This window comes from Uloborus diversus, chromosome 3 (assembly GCF_026930045.1).
Source record: "Uloborus diversus isolate 005 chromosome 3, Udiv.v.3.1, whole genome shotgun sequence".
Lineage (NCBI taxonomy): Eukaryota > Metazoa > Arthropoda > Arachnida > Araneae > Uloboridae > Uloborus > Uloborus diversus.
In genome coordinates, this window is record NC_072733.1 from 102,625,434 (window position 1) to 102,645,352 (window position 19,919).

A 19,919-nucleotide genomic window follows, 5' to 3' on the forward strand; every position below is an offset into this window, starting at 1 on the left:
TACATTCCTGTCTTTATTTAAATATTTTGGACAGCAAATGATTGTAACAGAAAATATGAAGTTTTTCTGTTATTTTACCAAAAATTTACAATGTTGGCATAATAAAAAAAAGTCAGTTTCATTACATGTTTTGTTTCGTTCAAAAATACTTTTTATAATCCGTAACAGAAAAAAACACCTCTACAAATCATCATAAACTCGCATCTTTTACAATGAAAAAGGGGCTCTTAATAGCTCCGAATCATGTGTCTGTAATATTTAATTTGTATGTTTATGCATTATAATAATGTTATTGGTGAATTTAAGCATTTTACGCTTTGAAAGCTTGTCGTAAACCGAGAAAAGTTGAGAATATAACTGTTTTATGTTTGCAGTTAGAACCCCCCCTGTCCCCTTGTGAATCCGCGATTTTCCACGTTTTGTATTTTTTTCACTTCTGGCTGCCGAGAATTTTCAAGCAATTGATCGTGACCGTGTTGTTCCCGTCAAGATTTCTGCTGAATCATGCGTTCTTTCTAAGGTAGAAAGAAGAAAGAAACTTCGTTTCGGGGGTGGGGAGGGAAAAAGGCTCGAGAATGATGTAGAAAACATTAGTGTTTATGCATTTCAAAATACGATTACATCCGCTTCCATAACACTCACTCATTTTTGTCCACTATGCCATCTTATCACTTAAACCTTTTAGTCTGGGAGTAAATGGTTTCCCATGCGATTTTTGTGATACAATTATGGGAGTAAGTGTTTCTGAAAGGTATTGGCACAAGGAAAATGAATTTGGATGTTGGCACCCCCGAAAATGGTGCAGGGGGCGGTTATAAGTGTGCTGGGAAGCAAGAGGTTCTCCGTTCAATTTTTGTGATACAATTATGGGAGTTACTGAAAGTTATTGGTACGGATAAACCGAATTTGGATGTTGCCAACCCCGAAAATGGTGCAGGGGGAGGGGCGGTTATAACTGTGTTGGGGGGGGGGGAAGTTGTTTTCTGTTCAATTTTTGTGATACAATTATGGGAGTTAGTTTTTCAGAAAGGTACGGGTCTGCGGAAGATTTTCATTCCTGATACATAACACAGGTCAACACAATTTTTGTGCCTCGCTTCTGACTATTAAATTATGGTTTGATTTATGTTTCTAATAAAAGAAAAAATAAATATTTAGAATAAAGTTTGTTTTTGTAGAAACTAGGGGTATTTTTTGAATTTTTAAGTGAAATGCAGGATTTTTTCCAATGACTGAAGTAGAAATTTCTTTGATGAACATTCGGGCTTTTTTAATTAATACATAATAATACAATACATAAATAATAGCACAAAAATGTAAAATTAAAAATTAATGGCTTTGGTGATTTTGTTATGGACTGTCTCGTATTAAACCCCAAATATAATCTCCCATCATGCTATCTTTATAATGTCCTTGGTAACATCTTTCAAAGTCCATCACATCTTGGTGAAAACGCTCTCCTTGCTATTCTGAATAGGTATCTATATTATAATTTAGATTGCTCGAGGTGAGCATGTAGCATACGAAGTTAAGGAGGCATTCTACAGCCCATAATGTAAAAAAGCTTTCAAGCATATTTTAAACCAATTCTTGATAGATGTTAGCTCTGTTGTTTCTGAGAAAACCATTCACTACTGCTCCTAAGACTCTCCCAAGCATGTTTTGCATTAGGATTGAGTGTGAACTCATCACTGTTCATTATTTTTTATTTGTGGTCCAATGAAAATACCCGATTTAACTCTTGTTTCAGATAATGTGGAAAAGAATTTCTTTTAATATTCAAATGCATTAGCATTTTGATCCAGAGTTTTCAAATTGCTTCATTAGGCCTAATTTTATATGTAATGGTGGCATCAATATATTCTCTGGATCTACATTTGGTTCCCATTTGAAATGTTTCCTTATCTGAAATATGACTCGATCAGGCCAGATATGCTGTTGGTAATGTAGTGAAACTGCTCTGCAAGCCCATAAGCAAAGGTATCAGGAATACTTAGCATACCCGCCTTGGGTTAACACCAGAAAACCAAGCATCTTGAAATCTCCTATTACTGGCCAATCATATTCTGTACATTTTAATTTCTCCAAAACCATTTTAACCCTATCGTAACTTTCCTTGCACAGAATGCAATTGGTTTCCATTGTGAAGAAGGACTGCTTTTAAACCTTTTGAAGAGCTATGAATGAAAAGTCACTAGTCCGAAAATATGCATGGTACAGTAACCCCTCGTTATATATTGCGCTTTTCGGGGGACAAAGAAAAAGAGCGATATATCCGAAAGTGCGATATAACAGAGGTCATTAAAAGTAGTTATAAGTCCAATACCATAAGTAAATTGGCATTCGTCCTTTTTGACATGATTTTCTAATGGTTTCGATGTAGAGTTCACAAATGTACTATCACACCTATTGAAATTTAAACAAGATTGAAATTTAAGTAAATTTTCACTGTCAGAAAGTTAAAAACATCAAATGGCGAATGAAGATAATCTTTTTGAGCTGCCGGGAGATAAGAGTGAGCATTCTCCAATACCCTCTTATTCCCAATAGACTTTCTAATACGTTTGACTTGCTGTAGAAAGGATGTGAAAAGTAAAAGTAACCCCATTGCTTACAGAAAACTCTTTTGCCCGTCCATATCATTCCTTTTTTTTGATGCAAATCCCGGTTTGTGCAACCAAGCACAAATTTTTTCTGTACTAAATGAAGGGTGTATGTGCTCTTCTATATGGGCTAGTATGACACCTGCTTGATGTCTCTCACTCATTGTAAAGGCAATGTATGAGTGCAAAAGATGTCAAGTAGTTTACATACTGATATATACTGAACGGGTACGTACATTTGGATGACAGGTATTGCTGCTACTTTTCCAGTGGATTCTGAAGAACAGCTTCTTTTTGTTTATTGACAAAATAAAGAAGAAAGAGACCTTCTCTGAGCAATACCATATGTTTTCAGAAATGGTTTCAAACTTAAAGCGAAGTTTTTTTTTCTTAGACTTTAATATTTCGGGAGACAGAAGAAAAGAGCGATATATCCGAATGAGCGATATAACAAGGCGCGATATAACGAGGGGCTACTGTATTCCAATGTCCTTGAACAAACCTGTCATGTTATTACAGCAACCAAATCTATCTTCTTTCTTGAAATAACACAAAAACAATTTATGACAATTTCCTTAATCAGTTATTTCCGCATCATTTTCAAGCAAATTTCACTGATTTAATCGAGAACCTAGAATTTCTTTCTTCTCTGGTAGTTTAAGGTCTCGTACTAAATCATTGAATTCTGTCAAATTGACGGGTTGTTGTTGACGCTTGGTGTTGACGCTTTCAAATTTCTCCAAGAATATTTTCCTTCATTTTAAGAGTGCTGGGGAGGGGGGAATGAGATCTTGCCCCTCCTTGAAAATGAGCTAGTTATGTCCTGAGCAGACAAAGAATTTACAAAAAGATTCAAAAATCAATTACTTTTTTTTCCTACGCTAATCGGTTAAAATCTTCAAAACATACTTGTAGACATAAAACACAAAAACAAACTTTAAAAGCTATGGATGGATATTTTAATGTTTTTTTGATGGATAGTGTCAGAATTCATGCATTAAAACAGAAACATAGAAAAAAAAGCTTTTTTTTGTAGACCTGTGTAATTTCTGAAACCAAAATAAAAGCCAAATATAAAAAAAAAGGTATAGCTGCTTGAGACTGATCTCTTAAGTAGTAGATAATTAGAAATATGAACTGAAAAATACAGAGAATAAATACAATAAAGAGGCAGCAAATAAAAAGTTTAATTTTGTGAAATAACTAAAAGTACGGTTAACTCGGTTAATACAAAATGTCAAAAATCCCCGAATTTGTTCCTATTAGCTGTTTTTTGTAACAACCGTGAATAAGTGATACTGGGGAAAAACCAAGAAATGTCTACATTTAAAAGCATTACTACTAATAGACACATTGTAACCTAACTATTAGTACATTCAGAAAAAAAATCACTTATTTCTTACAAAAGAATGTTTTTGGAAAATATTGAAAAATGAAAATGATAATCAACAATTGCAGAGTAGGTTGTAATCCACAATGGAATATGAACAGTTTTCTCTTCCTTTCTCATTAGGGGCAAATCTGTTTTATGATGCTTTTGTGTATCAGCCCTGATTTTTTACTGAATTCAAAATCCAATTGCATCTACAGCACTTGCTCTATTTGATTACTATGTGATTTTAACTCTTTGACAGCAATAACTTTGTGTTAATGATTATTTTCAACTATTCTTACATTTTATCTTCTGTCGAGAACTTGCAGGCTCATTCTTTAACCTTGTACATTCAAAAATTTCTATTCAACTGTATCTGAGTAATGTTGAAAACCATTTTGAACCACCATTTGAAAAATGTAGCCTAAATTTTTATTATTATTTAGCCCAAATATATATTTTATGAGAATTTTAAGAAAATTCATTTTATACAATTATTATTAAAGATGTTTAGGATGGTGATGGATTTCAGAAGTCAAGTTCTATTCAGCAAAGGAAAATTGGAACTTTTAAGACTGATTTATGTGTTCATTATTGCACCATATTAACTATTTTACACATTAACATTCATGCAAATGCAGCAGGCATTTTAAAATGTAATCTGTGTTTACATTAAAACATAATAACATTGAAGTTTGTTAGACAGCCATTTAAATTTTGATGAATTTCTTTCTGAGCGAAAAATTAGCAGGGCTGCGGAATCGCAGGGAAAAGTAGATTCAAACTCTTTTACCATAAAATCAATCTAACTCGGAAGTGCTGAAACTAAGGCAATTGAGGTCAACTAGGCACAGGTAAAGCTGGACCACAGAGGAATGGCGGATGACCATGAAGCGAAACATCATTTGTATCATCTCTAATAGGCAGAATCAGCAAGAAAACGCCGAGCAGTAAGAGGGACGTTGTTGATGATCGTATCTATTACAAAATAAGAACAAACAAGCTATTACAAGGGAATCAAACGATGTTTCTGCTTCAAGGTCATCACCCATCTTTCCGCGGTGCAGCTTTACCACATCCAAGCACAATGTTGTAAAATCTGGAAAATTCGAATAGTTTTTGTGTGCTCTGCCAAAATTTTATATATAGAAATTTTTCCGGATTTCCTGTAGTCAAAATCATTTTTCATGCAAATGGTTCAAACTAAGTGTAAAAGATGAGATACTATACTAGACTTTACTATAGAATTGCTATTTTAACAATATGCATAATGGTTTCTTAAATGAACCATTTAGTTTACTTAAGAATTTGTTTATAATATCTGCTTGCTTTCACATTTTCAAAAATGAAAACCAATGAGCTAAAATAATGCCCATAGTTATGTAGGCAAAATTTTAACTTAAAGAGACTAGAAAACATACCAGAAAAACACTCTCCAATCCCATATTTATCAATTCACTTTTTAAATCTCGAGCATGGGCTGAAGCTTCAGCATGAACATAGCTAATAAGAATTGATTTCGTATTTTTGCTACTATTCAACTCAGTTGTTGAATCACTTGAAATATTCAATCTGTAATAAATAAATGTAATATGTTATTCAATACAGCAATATTAAAATTAAAAGAAAAAGTACATCATACATACTTTTGTATGTCTATGCTCAAAAGTCATTTTAAAAAATGTTGACTACTGTTTTACAAAATGATTAAATAGAGTTGAAAATCTAAGTAAATGATTTTGCTTCATGTTACAAGCAGAAGAGAAAATATGTTTGCTATTATTACATACAATTAAACTGATCACTTTTACTCATACTACTCATTACATTGCACAAAATATGAGAAAATGTAATATATTAAAGGGTAAAACCATTTCATTGATAGTATTGTGCATTAAACTACACACACAGTTGCTACACATTACTACTAATCTGCAAAAGCAATGATGAAATTAGTGCAAATGAGTGATAGTTCCTCCCTGGCCACTCCCTCTTCACTTTTTTCCCATTGAAGGTACTAATTACTCACAGCTTGAAAAGCAGATAATTGAACATCATTTTTAAATGCATTTATCGATTTACAAAGGTACAGGCATAAATACTCCCCATTAAGTGTTTAACAGTCAAGAGTTAAAAGCGATTCATGACAGCATCATGGTGCTCGACACTCTCTTCAGCATTTTTATATCATCTACTAGTTCTACTATAGCCTTTTAGAAGGACTTGTTGTCGTTGTTGTATGGCAAGTACAAAATGAAATACAGTAAAAAAAAAGTCAAATTAAGTCGAAAACTTTAACAACAGCTTTGGTGACTTCTTCAGCCTTGTCTGTGTAGAGCGTTTGCTGTGTGCAGTTCAGGTCCATTTTGAAGAAGGTGGTTATGATGGACGGGCAATTGAATCCGGATCAAGTTGTTAGCCTGGGCAATGTAGACATTCTTGTAAGATTCTGGATATATCAGGCATAATCTTCATGCCCTTTAGTGCCCCACGCTAAGTCTGGTAATTGTGGTCTCAGTTGAAGTTTAGTTCCGGTAAGGAGTATTTCTTCATTGAGTTAGTACAAACATAGGCGGATTTAGGACTGAGTTCCTGGGGGGGGGGGCAGGATTTTTTTTGGAGCAACTTTTTTGATTGCCCCTCTCCCACGTTTTTATCTGTTTTCTCTGATGCATAAGGCCATTCTTTACTTTTTTATATGTTGTTTTCATTACTGTGTGTAATCATGCTGTCCTTTTTGAATTGACCTTAAAAGAGAGGGGGCTGGTATTAAGAGAGTGATGCAGGGCTCCCTTTTAAGGGAGATATAGAATATCTCCAATTTTAGGGGACCCAGGGGTTACTCCCGCGGAGGAAATTATATAAAATGGATATAAAATTCTGCATTTTGAAGTCTTATAAAGGTTAATAGGAAATAATAGGCAATTTTTTTTTTTTTTTTTTAAGTTTTACGCTTTAAAAGTGCTTTGCGACGCAAGTTAATATTTTAAAAGAAATCGTGCACAGATTTAAAGAATAGGTATCAAGAGAGTAACTTACTACCCATTTGAACAATTCTTAATTTATACACTTGATAAGAAATAAAATTGAAGCACACTTTGCTTAGGAGTTTCAAAGACTTGTCTAATTATTTTCAAGGTTTGGTTGGTTAGATTGGGTTTTTGGCTCAAGAGCCCTGGTAGGCTATAATGCGCCAATTCTTTTCAGAGATTTTAGAACCTATCAATAATTTGCACTTTCAGGTCTCTGAAAATGAGTAGTAGATTATACAGCTGTACAGTATTGTTCAAACTTTGTAAGAAATGGCTACTTTAAGTTTAAAAGAAAAAACAAACTTTAATTTCTCATTACAACTTTTTTTTAATTATAAGTAGTGCAGAAAACAAAAAGGAATAGGGGTAGTGTATCATTTTCTTCCCGGGCTAAACAGATTAACAATATGCAGTAAAAGTAAGATAAAAGCAATCAATGCAAAAGAATTTCCAAAATTCTGCATTCGGGATTAAATAAATAGCAAGATATGAAGCATGTGAGTCACAAAAATCTATTTCAAATAATATGTTACAAACGCAAGAACCATGATTTTTACTTTTTTGATGCAGGATGTAGCAAGGAGCTGAATTTGACACATTTTGGCATTCCTCCCCCTACAATTTGGAAGAAATTTTAAAACTTAAGGTTTGTAGCCACACGTTTCCAAATATTCAAGGTTTTCAAGTACTTGAAAATGAAATTAGTTTTTCAATCACTTTCCATTTTTTCAAGGAATGAATCACAATTTTTTGGGAGTTACGGGCTCACTTCAAAGCAGGGGCCCTAAGCTATAGATTGTTTATCTTATAGGCAAATCGGACCCTGCATATAGTTCACTCTTACCTGCAGATTTTTGTTTGATTTTTTTCTATTTTAACGAAAATTCGTCAGTTTTTACAGTTAAAGGATTTTTATGATTTTATCAATCTGTGTAAGGTTCCTATCGGTTTTTATCAAATTTCAGCAAATTTTTCCAAAGCTTTTGATCACTGAATTACTCAGATTTCAATAATGACAATAACTGTTTCATTTAGACTTAGATGATTATGACTTACCTTAATTTTTAAACAGCATTTAGAAAGTAAGGAAAATAGTACTTTCCCTCTAAGTTAAAATATTCAATGAATCAGAACGTTCAGATAACTGAAATTTATTCAGTTTGCGATAGTATTTACTTTTCTTTCTCAAAAAAAAAAAAAAAACTGTCTAGAACTATACGAGCCTACTTTCCCGTATACCCATACTACTTTCTAGTACCTGATCAATATTCTCAAAAATAGCTAAAGTCGCAAATTGTTTGAAACATATTTTTTTAATATTTTAATCTAATTTCTAGGAATAAAATATTTCTCACTCATCTAAAAAATTAGATGCATAAAAAATAAAAAAATAAATAAAATTAAATTAAAAAAAAAGAACAAATAAAATAGCAGCACCTTTCAAACAAAGCAGCTAATACACTTTTTTCCATTAAAAAAATCTTTAACAGCTTTCAAAACGATAAAATAATAATTAAAATTAATAAGCTCATTAAAATAAATACATCATATCAAAAAAAAAAAAAATCGTTTCTTTTTCCCCTGTTGCCAAAAATAACTTTTTAAATGAATTAATGCACTTACCAAAATAAATAAAAACAATAAAATGTCAACTTAAAGAAATACTTTTCATTGTCAAAAAAAAAAAAAAATAATAATAATAATAATCGTCTGCGCATATCTTTATGTAGAAACATAAATGATTTTGAGTTTATTCCCCGAAAACTAAATACCTAAATTAAAACTTTAGCGTGAAAATAAAAAAAACAACTAATATTAACAATAATTATTTCGCAGTTAAAACCATAGCTGCAGAGTCGGAGTCAATCTCATTTTGATATAAAGGAGTTGGAGTCGAATATCCGAGAATCGGACTCGGTCATTTGTCCTCCGTGTATAAATTTTTGCCAAAGCTACGAAGTCAGGGTCGAAGTCGGGGAGTCAGAGTGTGGAGTTTGACGTCAAGAGCTATTTCCAACAAAATTTGTTTGAAGTAAATCTGCCTTCAAGTACGGAATCTACATTGACTTTCAGTTTCCCCGCAGGCGCTAATGTTAAGGGATTTGAACTGTTCAAAATTGAACAGAAAATTGTTCAAATCAAAAATATATTTTATGTGCAAGTTTTTTATCAAAAGCTTTTTCCTACAAAGTTTGTTTGAAGCAAATTCGCCTCATAGTTCAGAATTGCCTTCAATTTCCCCGTAGGCGCTAATGTTAAGTTTTTTTTAAACTGTTCAAAATTGAACAAAAAATATTTCAAATCAAAAAGTGAAATATGGGAATGAGGTGTCCTCGCCGAGATTTTATTTCATGAAAAACAGATTTGTTCAAATCGGACTATTCATTCAAAAGTTATCAGGGGGGACAGACAGACAGACCGACGGACCGACAGACATTTTTCCCCATCTCAATACCCTACTTTCCAATTTTTAATTTTTCGATATTTATTTAAATTTTTTATTTATTTTTGACTTTTTTTTTTGTTTTTCGCGATATTTTTAAGATGCATTAAGCCTTCTTTCATGCTTTTTTCTTCTTTTTCTGACTTTTACTGGGAAAGTAGGCTAAGAAAAGACAAGCCAAAAATTTTCCAAGGGCATGAAATACAGTTCTAACTATTAGTTCCATATATACAAATTGTTTCCTTTAAAAAATAAAGAAAACACAGTTATAATAACATTTCATCAGGTAATAATGCGATCTTACAAAAATCGTGCAAAACTTACGTGCCGGAAATATATCTCCCTCACTTTTTCTTTTATTCAGACGTTTTCCTTACAATGTATGATTCTGGAAAATCAGAAATTGAGTTTTGAACTGCTAGGGATTGAGATTCCTATTTTTTCCCCTTAAAAATTAACGCATTGTTTACAGTGATTTTACTTTCTGTTTGTTCAATGGTTGGACAATTTTTCCAGTTTTTTGTTTCATTGTTATAAAATGATGTATGAATACATACATTCGTTGAGTATGGTGTTAACTGTTACATTTGATAGTAATTTTCTGTACAAAAACCTTTTAGCTATGTACTTCTTTTGCAATAGCAGACATTTCAAACCAGCCAATTTCATTTGAATGAGGGAATCCAGAAGGTTCTTCAAAATCTTTTGTCTGTAACAACCCAAAACATCTAGTTTTTGAAATCACGCAAATTGAAAATAAACATTCTGAAAAGAGAGAAAACAAATCGTAACAAGTAGATCGTTCTGTTAGTGCAAATAGGAGAGGGGGAGGGTCCCAAACGTCAATTATAAGCGTTGCAGCTGAATGCATAGCTCATTTAGCTTATATTTTCATTCATATACTTGTCCAAATGGTTTTCAGTCCAAAATAGTGAATTTAGACCAATTTTCAGTACCCCAGTGACAGCTGTAGTAACTATTTAATGTTCGGTTTTTCTTTTTATTTTGTCCCTTCAGAAAAGGACATTTGCTATTCTCTTCATTTTCATTGAATTATTCAAAAAAGAAAAAAATCATGATTTTTTTTTGTTATAAGATTTTGGAAGATAAGTTGTTACCATATGAACTCCTCCCAAAACTGGAGAGCACTGCCCCCTTTGCCCCCCCCCCCCTATAAATCCACCCATACTCTTCTAAACTATTCAAAAATGAAAAAAAAAAAGATTTTTTTTTAAAATTTTTGGAAGATGTGTTGTTACTACATAAAGTCCTCTCAAAACTGGGGGGGCATTGCCCCCCTCTGCCCCCCCATAAATCCGCCCATGAGTACAAAGTCTCATTTTTGCGACAGCATTTGTGTCAGACGATGTAGTGGATAAGGGAGTAGGATCAATAGTTCTAGCTTCATTGGCAAGAGAATTGGTTTGCTTCGTTGCCTTCGTTGTTAACATGAGTAATGCCCCAGAGAGCCAAGGTGACCCCTAGTCAGTTATGTTCAGTTTTGAATAATATAGACAAATGTGCGAATGGCGTTCACAGAAAATTTTTGGCTCTGCAGAAATCTTTTTCAAACTGCTAACATTAATTTAAAAAAAAAATGGTAATTTTTTTAAAGAAGAAACTGAGTTTCTTTCTGTTGAAGCCTTTTTCTAAAAGCCTTTTAAAGCACATGTGTGAAAAAAAAAATGGTTTTGGTTGGTTTCAGTTGGTGAAAAAAGCAAACGATAGGTTAATGTTAAAAAAATCAAACAATTTATAGCACTTTTTTTTGACCTCTTTCATATTTGAATAGAAATTTAATTCTTTATTCAAGGCTGAGTTAGGCAAAATAATTACTTACAGAAAATTTTCCAGCTAGGATTTGTGTTTGCAGAAAGCTTTTCATTTTATCTAAGTCTGATTATGTCACCGGGCCCCTCCCTCAAAAAAAGAAAAAAAAAGGAAGAAAGAAAAGGGGGGGGGGGAGAAAAAAATCAAAACTGCTTACTAAAAAACAATTAACTCTATTTTGAGCGCCACAACAGTAAAAATCAAAAGTAAATTTAACTTAATCTTTCCGATTTCTCATATTCGGAGTCCCCCCCCCCTTTATCTTTCATCCTTCCTTTTTTTTAAATTTCTTCTTTTCTTTCTTTTTTTTTTTTTTTTTGAGTCATTGTCGCCGTGCCCCTAGTTTCCGACTAGGCTGACAGGGATCCATTGTAAGGTACAAGATTTCTTTGATGAGGCAATGGAAGTCAGAAGCCTGTTGATATCATGAACTATCTTAGTTTTCTCACCCTGGATGGCTTGTAGTTCAGATTTGCAGTCTATAAAGATAAAGATACTATCTGTGGGAACGTACGTCACCCCCGTAAGGTACATGGTAAATGCTTCTCTGTGATTTCAATGAGTTCACTAGTAAAGTTGGAAGTGATTTTTCCTGCTGGGACTTTTGTGTCTAGAGGTAGTCTTATCTTGGTAAATAAGGTAGATGCCAGAACCTCCTCTATTACAATCAGTCCGAAGAACCGTCAGTATAGTAGTGTTCCCGCTAGGCCGTTTTTGAAGGGCGCAGCGCCCTGCCGTTTTCCATATCGGCAGAATGCGCCCTGCCCAGGCCCGCTGCTAGGCATCTGAGCGCCCGCGTGTGAAACCTATTTTGGTCGCCCCCCCCCATATCATGGGATATTCGGCCCCTCCCCCGAGGGTCATGAAAATTTATTTATTTATTATTATTATTTTATTTATTTATTTATTTATTTCATTTATTTATTTTTGAAGTAGGTTGAAAAAAACTTTCTAGCTTGATTTACCCAGCGATCTCCCCTCCCCCCCCCCAAAAAAAAAGAAATCTCTTTGCCTGTGCAAAATTTTCCATGTTCTGTGCTTCCTAACACACGAGACACATAAGTTCTTTTATTGCTACGTGAGAAAGCAGAAGATGAATGACACTTTGCCACTTTTGCAATTTATAGATTCTTCTCTCAATTAGCTTATTTTGGTGATTAGCTTGCACATAATGCTTACTAGTAAGCAACCTGTTGCTTCAGTATCTTAAATGAAACTTTTCATTTCAATAAAAAAAAGGACAAAATTAAGTCATATTTTTGATTTAATATTTCTCTGGAGAGGGAGCTTGACATGCATAAGATAACTTCGGAGTTTAAATATCGGCAATGAAGGTAATAAGCAAGTAATAAGCTTAGTAAGCAAATAATATGTTTAGTTTATGATCAAAAATATGAAAAACAGATCCGTAATTAATTACCATGAAACAGTAACAGAAATAAGTACAGCAATTAGTTGTATGTTTATTTTGAGAACTTTTTTTATACATTTCTATTACAAAGTTTCAAACCCACTGAAAATGTTTTAAAACAGTTATAAAAACCAATATGATTATGAGTGGGTGTAGAAAATGAGTCAATACTCATATCAAGTAGAAAACATAAGGAGTAAGTAATAGCATTTTTTGATTTGAAATGAAAAACACAAGCTATACAAAGAAAAATAACTTCCCAGGAACTCTTACTTTTTTCGGATTGTCAAATTCGTTCAAGAAAACACAACATTTAATTCCTTCTTTCGTGCGAAATGTACAAAGCAAAAGACATTTTTCCAAAAAATAAATAAATAAATAAATAAATAAATACCTGCACCGAAATTGGCATACTTTTTGCTTTCTTACAAGTTGTTTAGTACAGAACATGTTCAATTACGAGCAACGTGTGATATTTCGATTAGGTTGCATTGCTCTGAACAGGATAACCTAATGTTTAGCACATTCGGTCGGTAAATAAACGGTTTGAAGTAAACTAAATGTTGGATAAATAAGTACATCATTGATAAAGCACAGTAAAATTTATGAGAAGTGCAAAAAGCACTCTGGTGAGCGAAGATCTAAAAAATGATTGCAATTGTAAAATTTTTGATATATCAATGTCTAGCTTTTCGAGGCACGAATTTAAAAAAAAGAAAGAGAAAAATGAAACCAGTCTTTTTTCAGATCCTTGCTAAAGTAAAATACCTGTAATAAACAGAATGGTTCAGGAAAGTGGAGAATTTATAGGGTGAGGTAGTAGAGGTATGCCTAAAAACAGATGTGACTTCACTTCTTGGGTCATTCCATACAGATTCAACGGATGAGTACGCTCGAGGAAAATACCAAGTTTTTTTGGAATCTGCCGTCGTGAGAGCCGCGTTTTTTTTTTGGAGGAGCAGAGTCTTAATAATTTGATATTTTGAGTCATTAGACTCATTTCGTCTTTTCTTCCCGGGAGGACGTTCATCTGCTGCACCAAGTATTGTAAAATTTTCTTGGTCTATTCTCTTTTTATTTTTTCCCCCTTCTGTTTGCTTGGCATGTTTTATCACCAATGACAAATAATAAACGTAAAAGTAAGGAGTCCAATAATGAAGAGAGTCTAGTAGCGGACAAAGTTCGCAAACATGACCCCCTCATTTTCCAAAATAATGCTCCGGACACAGACAGATACAAACTCGCAATAAAAAATGGCTGTCCAAACGTTAAAATTGCCATTTCGGGAAACGAAACCCAAATTCCCACAAATAAAGGATTAAAATTCCATAAAGAGCTGGAAAAATTTACACATAAGGGAGACTTGGTCACTTTTTCCCGTAATGGAAACCTTATATTAACAACAAGCAACCAAAAGACCTTTGAAAAGGCTATACAAATCAAATCTTTTCTAGATGTAGCAGTTCACACCAGAGTTATAGATGATTATATTTGCACCAAATACATAGTCAAAGACGTAGATGTTGAATTAAAACTAGCATATATCGCTGAAAAACTGCAAGAAGATGATATTCATGTGTCGCAAATCTGCCGTTTCACAAAGAAGGGAACCAAGGAAGAAATACCAGTTATACTTATTAAAGAAATAGGAAAAAGCAATAGAGAATATATATATATCGGAAGAATCAGATACAAAGTCAACAAATTCATAGATCGTCCCAGAATATGTAAAAAATGTCTGAAAGTGGGTCACCCGGAGAAGTTTTGCAAAGGTGAAACAAGGTGCCCTGACTGCGGCGAGCAACATACTGCTTGTGGGAAAAAACCGGAGTGTTTTAGATGCAAAGGGGAACACTCGGCACTCAGCACGAACTGCCCATCCCTGACAAAAAACTTAGGAAACAATCAACTGGACTCTAGCAAAAAATCTTTTACTCAGGTTGTGGAAGGGAAAAATATTCAGAAAATCGAAGACAGCAAAGATAAAATCATATATGACTTAAAATCTGAACTAAAAAGTAGGGATAAAGAAATATCTGCATTAAAACAAGAGATAAAAAAAATTAGAATTGAAATTATTAATCTGAAGTTCAACTTGGATATCAAAAGCACCAATGATTTTGACAACTTAAATGAAAGTGAAAAAAATTTAATAAATCAATACCGGGAAACCATTCAAAAAGATGTTTTCTATAATGCTCTTGACAACGAGGCCATGATAACTAGCGAAATGGACGACATTCTTGGCTGCTCTAGCCAAAGGTTACATTCTTTGGATAGCTCCCCTGAAGGGGACATCCAAATTTAACTAGGTCGTTTAGGGTTTTTTTTTTTTTTCTTTTCTTCTCCTTTTCCATGGGGTTTTTTTTTGCTGTCCTGGAACATCCGCAGCATTTTTTCTAATTGTGACTTTCTTAAATTCCTCATTTCGTGGTCAAGCCCGACCGTTATATGCCTCCAGGAGACCTGGAGTAAGGATGTTGATTTCCCCATTTTTTCCAACTATGTTGCTTATACAAAAGAAAGACCTTCCCCTCAAAGAGGAGGAGGAGTCTGCATTCTCGTGGACAAATCTGTCCCGTCTATTGAAATCCCAGTTAATGTCAATGACTCTAGTATTGAAATTGTGAGCGTCCAAATTTTTACTGATAAAAGGAATCCCATACAAATTATTAACTGCTATCGCCCACCTGGAAATATTAATAACGACTTCATACACATCCTGAACTCGCTGCTTAAAACAAATCAAATTTTTACTGGGGATTTCAACGCCAGGCACATTATGACAGGAGACTCCCAAAGCCACCCAAATGCCGATAAATTTTACGATTGGATCAATGAAAAACATTTAATTTTATTAAACAACACTTCAGGAACTCGGATCAATCAAAATAATAAAAACGCTATTCTTGATCTGATTTTTACTACAGCAAATCTAGCCCTCGATTTTGGTTTTCATATCAGCAGAGAAAATGGCAGTAGTGACCATTATCCACTTCTGTTAAAACGGAATCCTGAAAATACAACAAATGGAAAAAAGAAAAAATACACAAACTGGGATAAGGCTAAATTGAACATAGCAGAAAGTTTTCAACAATACGATCAAAACAATTTTAAAGATCCAAATAATATCGAAGATTTCAACAACATCATTAATAAAAATATTAATGAATCAACTCAAACAGTATACTACAAAGACAATAAAAATAACATGAAATGGTGGGATATGGACTGTGCCAAGAAAAAGAAAGAAAAAAATAAAGCCCGTAACAAAGCCTTTCACACCCAAAATATTGAGGACTGGATAATGTACAAAAAAAAACTAGCAGGGTTGAGAAGGCAAGTTAAAATTTCCAAAAACAAATTCTGGTCTAAGATTAATTTTGACCTAAAAAAAACCAAGAATATTTATCGCTCACTTAAACACCTCAAAAATAACCTTAATAGCAGAAGAATCGAAAATAACCTCGTCATTGAACACAATGGGGAGCTCATTACAGAAGCCATCAATCAAGCTAACATCTTTGCGGACTTTTTCCTTAATAAACCTTCAAAAAAGACAACAGATAATCTCAATATTTCTAGCAATCCTGACAGATGTTCCATATCTCAAGATATCACAGACCAAGAATTCATATATGTTACAAGAAACCTGAAAAATACTTCACCAGGATCTGATAACATAAACAATAAAATGATAAAAAACCTTCCAGAAGAAGGGAAAAAAATTCTCATTGCCTTTTTCAACTCAAGCTTAAGAAGCGGGAAAGTACCCGACGTTTGGAAAAAAACAATCATATATCCTATAAAAAAACCAAATAAAGATAATAAAATTGTAAACAACTATAGACCCATCGCCCTAACACAAAACTCATGCAAAATCATGGAAAAAATATTACTAGAACGCCTCAACTGGTGGGACAATAACTACAACATTTTAGCCAATTTTATTTACGGTTTTAAAAAGGAAAGAAGTACAGAAGACTGCATTATTAAAATAGTCCAAGAAATAAAGAATGCTAGGAAAAACAAACTCACAACCTATCTTATTTCGCTCGACATCAAAGGAGCATATGATAACATTCAGCATAACATCTTAATCAATAAATTATACAATACAAACCTTGACATCAAGATCATTCAATGGGTACATGACTTCCTTACTAATAGAAAATGCCTTATTAAATGGAGAAATGAAGATTCCTCAGAGAGAATTGTCCAGCAGGGCCTGCCTCAAGGAGCAATATTATCCCCTTTTCTTTTTAATTGTTTTTTACTGGATCTCAAACAAATTCAAAATAAACACTGCTCCCTGTATGTATATGCTGATGATATTACTTGTATCATAAGCCATGAAAATGCAGATATAGCTGGAAAAATTCTGGTCAACACTCTGACAAACCTTTCCGAGTGGGCAGACAAAAATCAGCTAGAATTCTCGCCCGACAAATGTGCAGCTCTCAACATGTCCCCCTTTAAAGAGAAACATAACATCACAATTAAGTTACATAATACACCTATCAAGTGGGCTAATACTCACAAAATCCTGGGGATTTATTTTCAAGACAACTTAAAATGGGACAGCCACACCAATTACATTGTTCAGAAAATTTTCAAAAGTATAAACGTTATCAAGATCCTGGGAAATCAAAAAACAGGCATGAGCCACAAAAATTTACTTTCTATCATCAAGCAGGTCATCATACCTCAAAGCAACTATGGCAGCATTGCCAGGACACTGGACACAAAAAAAAATAGGAAAAAGATTAACACAATTGAAAATAAAGCAATCAGATCAGCTTTTAAATTTAATTCCTTTGCTCCTAATGAAGTTCTCAGATATATGACCACAATAGACAAATATGAGGACAGGATCAAATGGACTTTTATAACTTACATGCTTAAACAACACTATAAAAAAAATCCAAAAAATAAGTTCTTGTTGGAAAATTACCTTCAAGGAAGCACAAATAATATGGATCAAGAAATTCTTAATTTGGTGGAAAATTATAAAACCAGTTACCTGATTGGACAAAACAGTTACATTAAAGGGGATGACTCCAAACCTTGGGAAGGCTATAACTTTGAAGTTTTAATCAAGAAAGAATTTGTAGAGAATAGCAAAATTAATAAAGAAGCAATCCAGAAATATTTTTTAAGTTACATCAATGAAAATAACGAAGCTGAGTTTTGGGCAACAGACGGCTCTAAGAATCAAAATGGAGTCGGTTTCGGTATTACTAATAAGGCAAAAACCACCACAAGAAAAATAAAACTTCCAGATATCTGCTCAGTGTTCACAGCAGAACTTGCTGCTGTTTTCTATACTGTCAAATACCTTATTGGCAATGAAAGCCACATAATAATCATTACTGATAGTTTAAGCGCAGTTCAAGCTATTAAAACAAAAAAAAATAAAGAAGATAACCTAATCACTAATACAAGAAACACTCTCATTAAAGCTACCCAAGATAAAAAAATCACGATCACTTGGATACCAGGTCATTCAGGCATTGATCTTAACGAGACCGCGGATAACCTTGCGAAGGAGGCAGTCAATAATAGTCATACCCCCAAACTACCCTGCACCACTTGGAAAGATTGCAAGAATCATATCAACTTCATTAAGATTAGTTATAGAGAAAAAAATTGGAAAAACAGCAAATATTATAACAAATTCAAATACAGAAAGCTGATCTTAAACAAACAGCGTAATAATGGTATTTTCAACAAGAAGCAGGAGATCCTGATTAATAGATTAATTACCAACTGCTTTCTCACTAAAGAAAAACTTTACAAAATGAGATTAGAGCACAGCCCCATGTGCAACTCATGCAAAGAAACTGACACTATCCATCATCGCCTTTATGACTGCACCAAGTTTAAAGCTATTAGAGACTCTTTAAAAAACCAAATTCCGCCCAATCTTCTTATATATGCCAATGATTTTCTTGCCTACCCGCTGCTTTGCTTGCATGGCTTTTGCTCCTCTGTTTTATCCATCTTCCTCCAATAATTCTCCTTTTTCTGGTTTTCCTTTGCTCCTCCTGTTTGAGGTTTTGTGTTCCCTTTTCTTAATTTTTTAATCCTGTTTCAGTTTTTATGAAGGCAAGGCGCCTGGCACGCAGTCCTTCGTTTTCTGAAAGGGGTTAGAGGCCCCTGGAATAGTAATAGTAATAGAGTGCGCTCGACCATTTTTAATTTTTTTGAAACTCATATCCCAAAAAGATGCATATAAATGATGTTTAAAACCACTTTTATTTTTTCTCTAACCTTAACCCTTGGTTTTTTAGAGTCATCAAAAGTCATTTTCGCAATCAAAAATGGGACTTTTAGACCTTTGCATTTTGGCCAAAATCTATTTGAATTACATTTAAGGCAGTTAATTTTACGCGTTGATGTTAAAGTACATAAGATGATAGTCTTACATGCTGAGTTACGCGGCTGTAACTTAATAACTAAAATAATGGCAATAGGTTAAAGTTCAAGGTCAAATGTAAAATTTTTACTCATTTCAAAGGGGGCTAACTCGCGTAGGGGACGGAAACACAAAATGAAATACGGCAAAAACTAATCACTGGAACCATGCTAATAAGAATATGTAACTGTTGCTGTGTGTTTGCTTACCCTGTATTGGTTACAGCTCCTCAAAGATCAGAAAAATGACAAAAAATGACATTTTTAGACCCCTGTAAATCAAAAGGGGAGGGAATTAAAAATAAAATTTCTTGGCCAATTGAGTATTCCATTCAAGGCACAGGTCTTTGAAATTGAGCAATTCTGCTAGTTAATTTACACAGAAATAAAAAGTGTGAAAACTTCATTGCACTTTCTTAAATGGCCTATGTAATATATTATACTGAAAGAACATATTTTAAGTATTAAAAAAAAATATTTTAATTTATAACTTAGAAATATTTGGACATGAATGAGTAGTTCATACTTGATTGACAGCTTAAGTAGTTAATTTATCTACACACACAAATTTTCAATGCACACAAACATATGCTCTATACATAAACATATCTAAATTGCCTTAAACATATGCAAAAACATTAGATATACAAAATTTAAATTTTAAAAAGTGTGTTTTTTATTTCTTGGTTGAGTGTAGTTTTGAAAAAATGAACTCACCTAGTAGTTCTATAGTTGTAATGGTGACTCAAGTATATGGCGTTTTGGAGTGCTTTACCAAGGCACACTCATAATTTGATGTTTTGAAAATGTA

General features: G+C 33.4%; 1 protein-coding gene across 2 annotated transcripts in view; it reads right to left on the reverse strand.

Moving 5' to 3' along the window:
* LOC129218148 (uncharacterized) overlaps positions 1 to 19,919 on the reverse strand; it is a 336,406-nt gene that overhangs the window by 193,820 nt on the left and 122,667 nt on the right. For both annotated transcript variants that reach the window (XM_054852364.1, XM_054852365.1), the window contains one exon: positions 5,397 to 5,547. In XM_054852364.1, the coding sequence (XP_054708339.1) occupies positions 5,397 to 5,547 (151 nt within the window). The remainder of the gene's footprint in view (positions 1 to 5,396; positions 5,548 to 19,919) is intronic.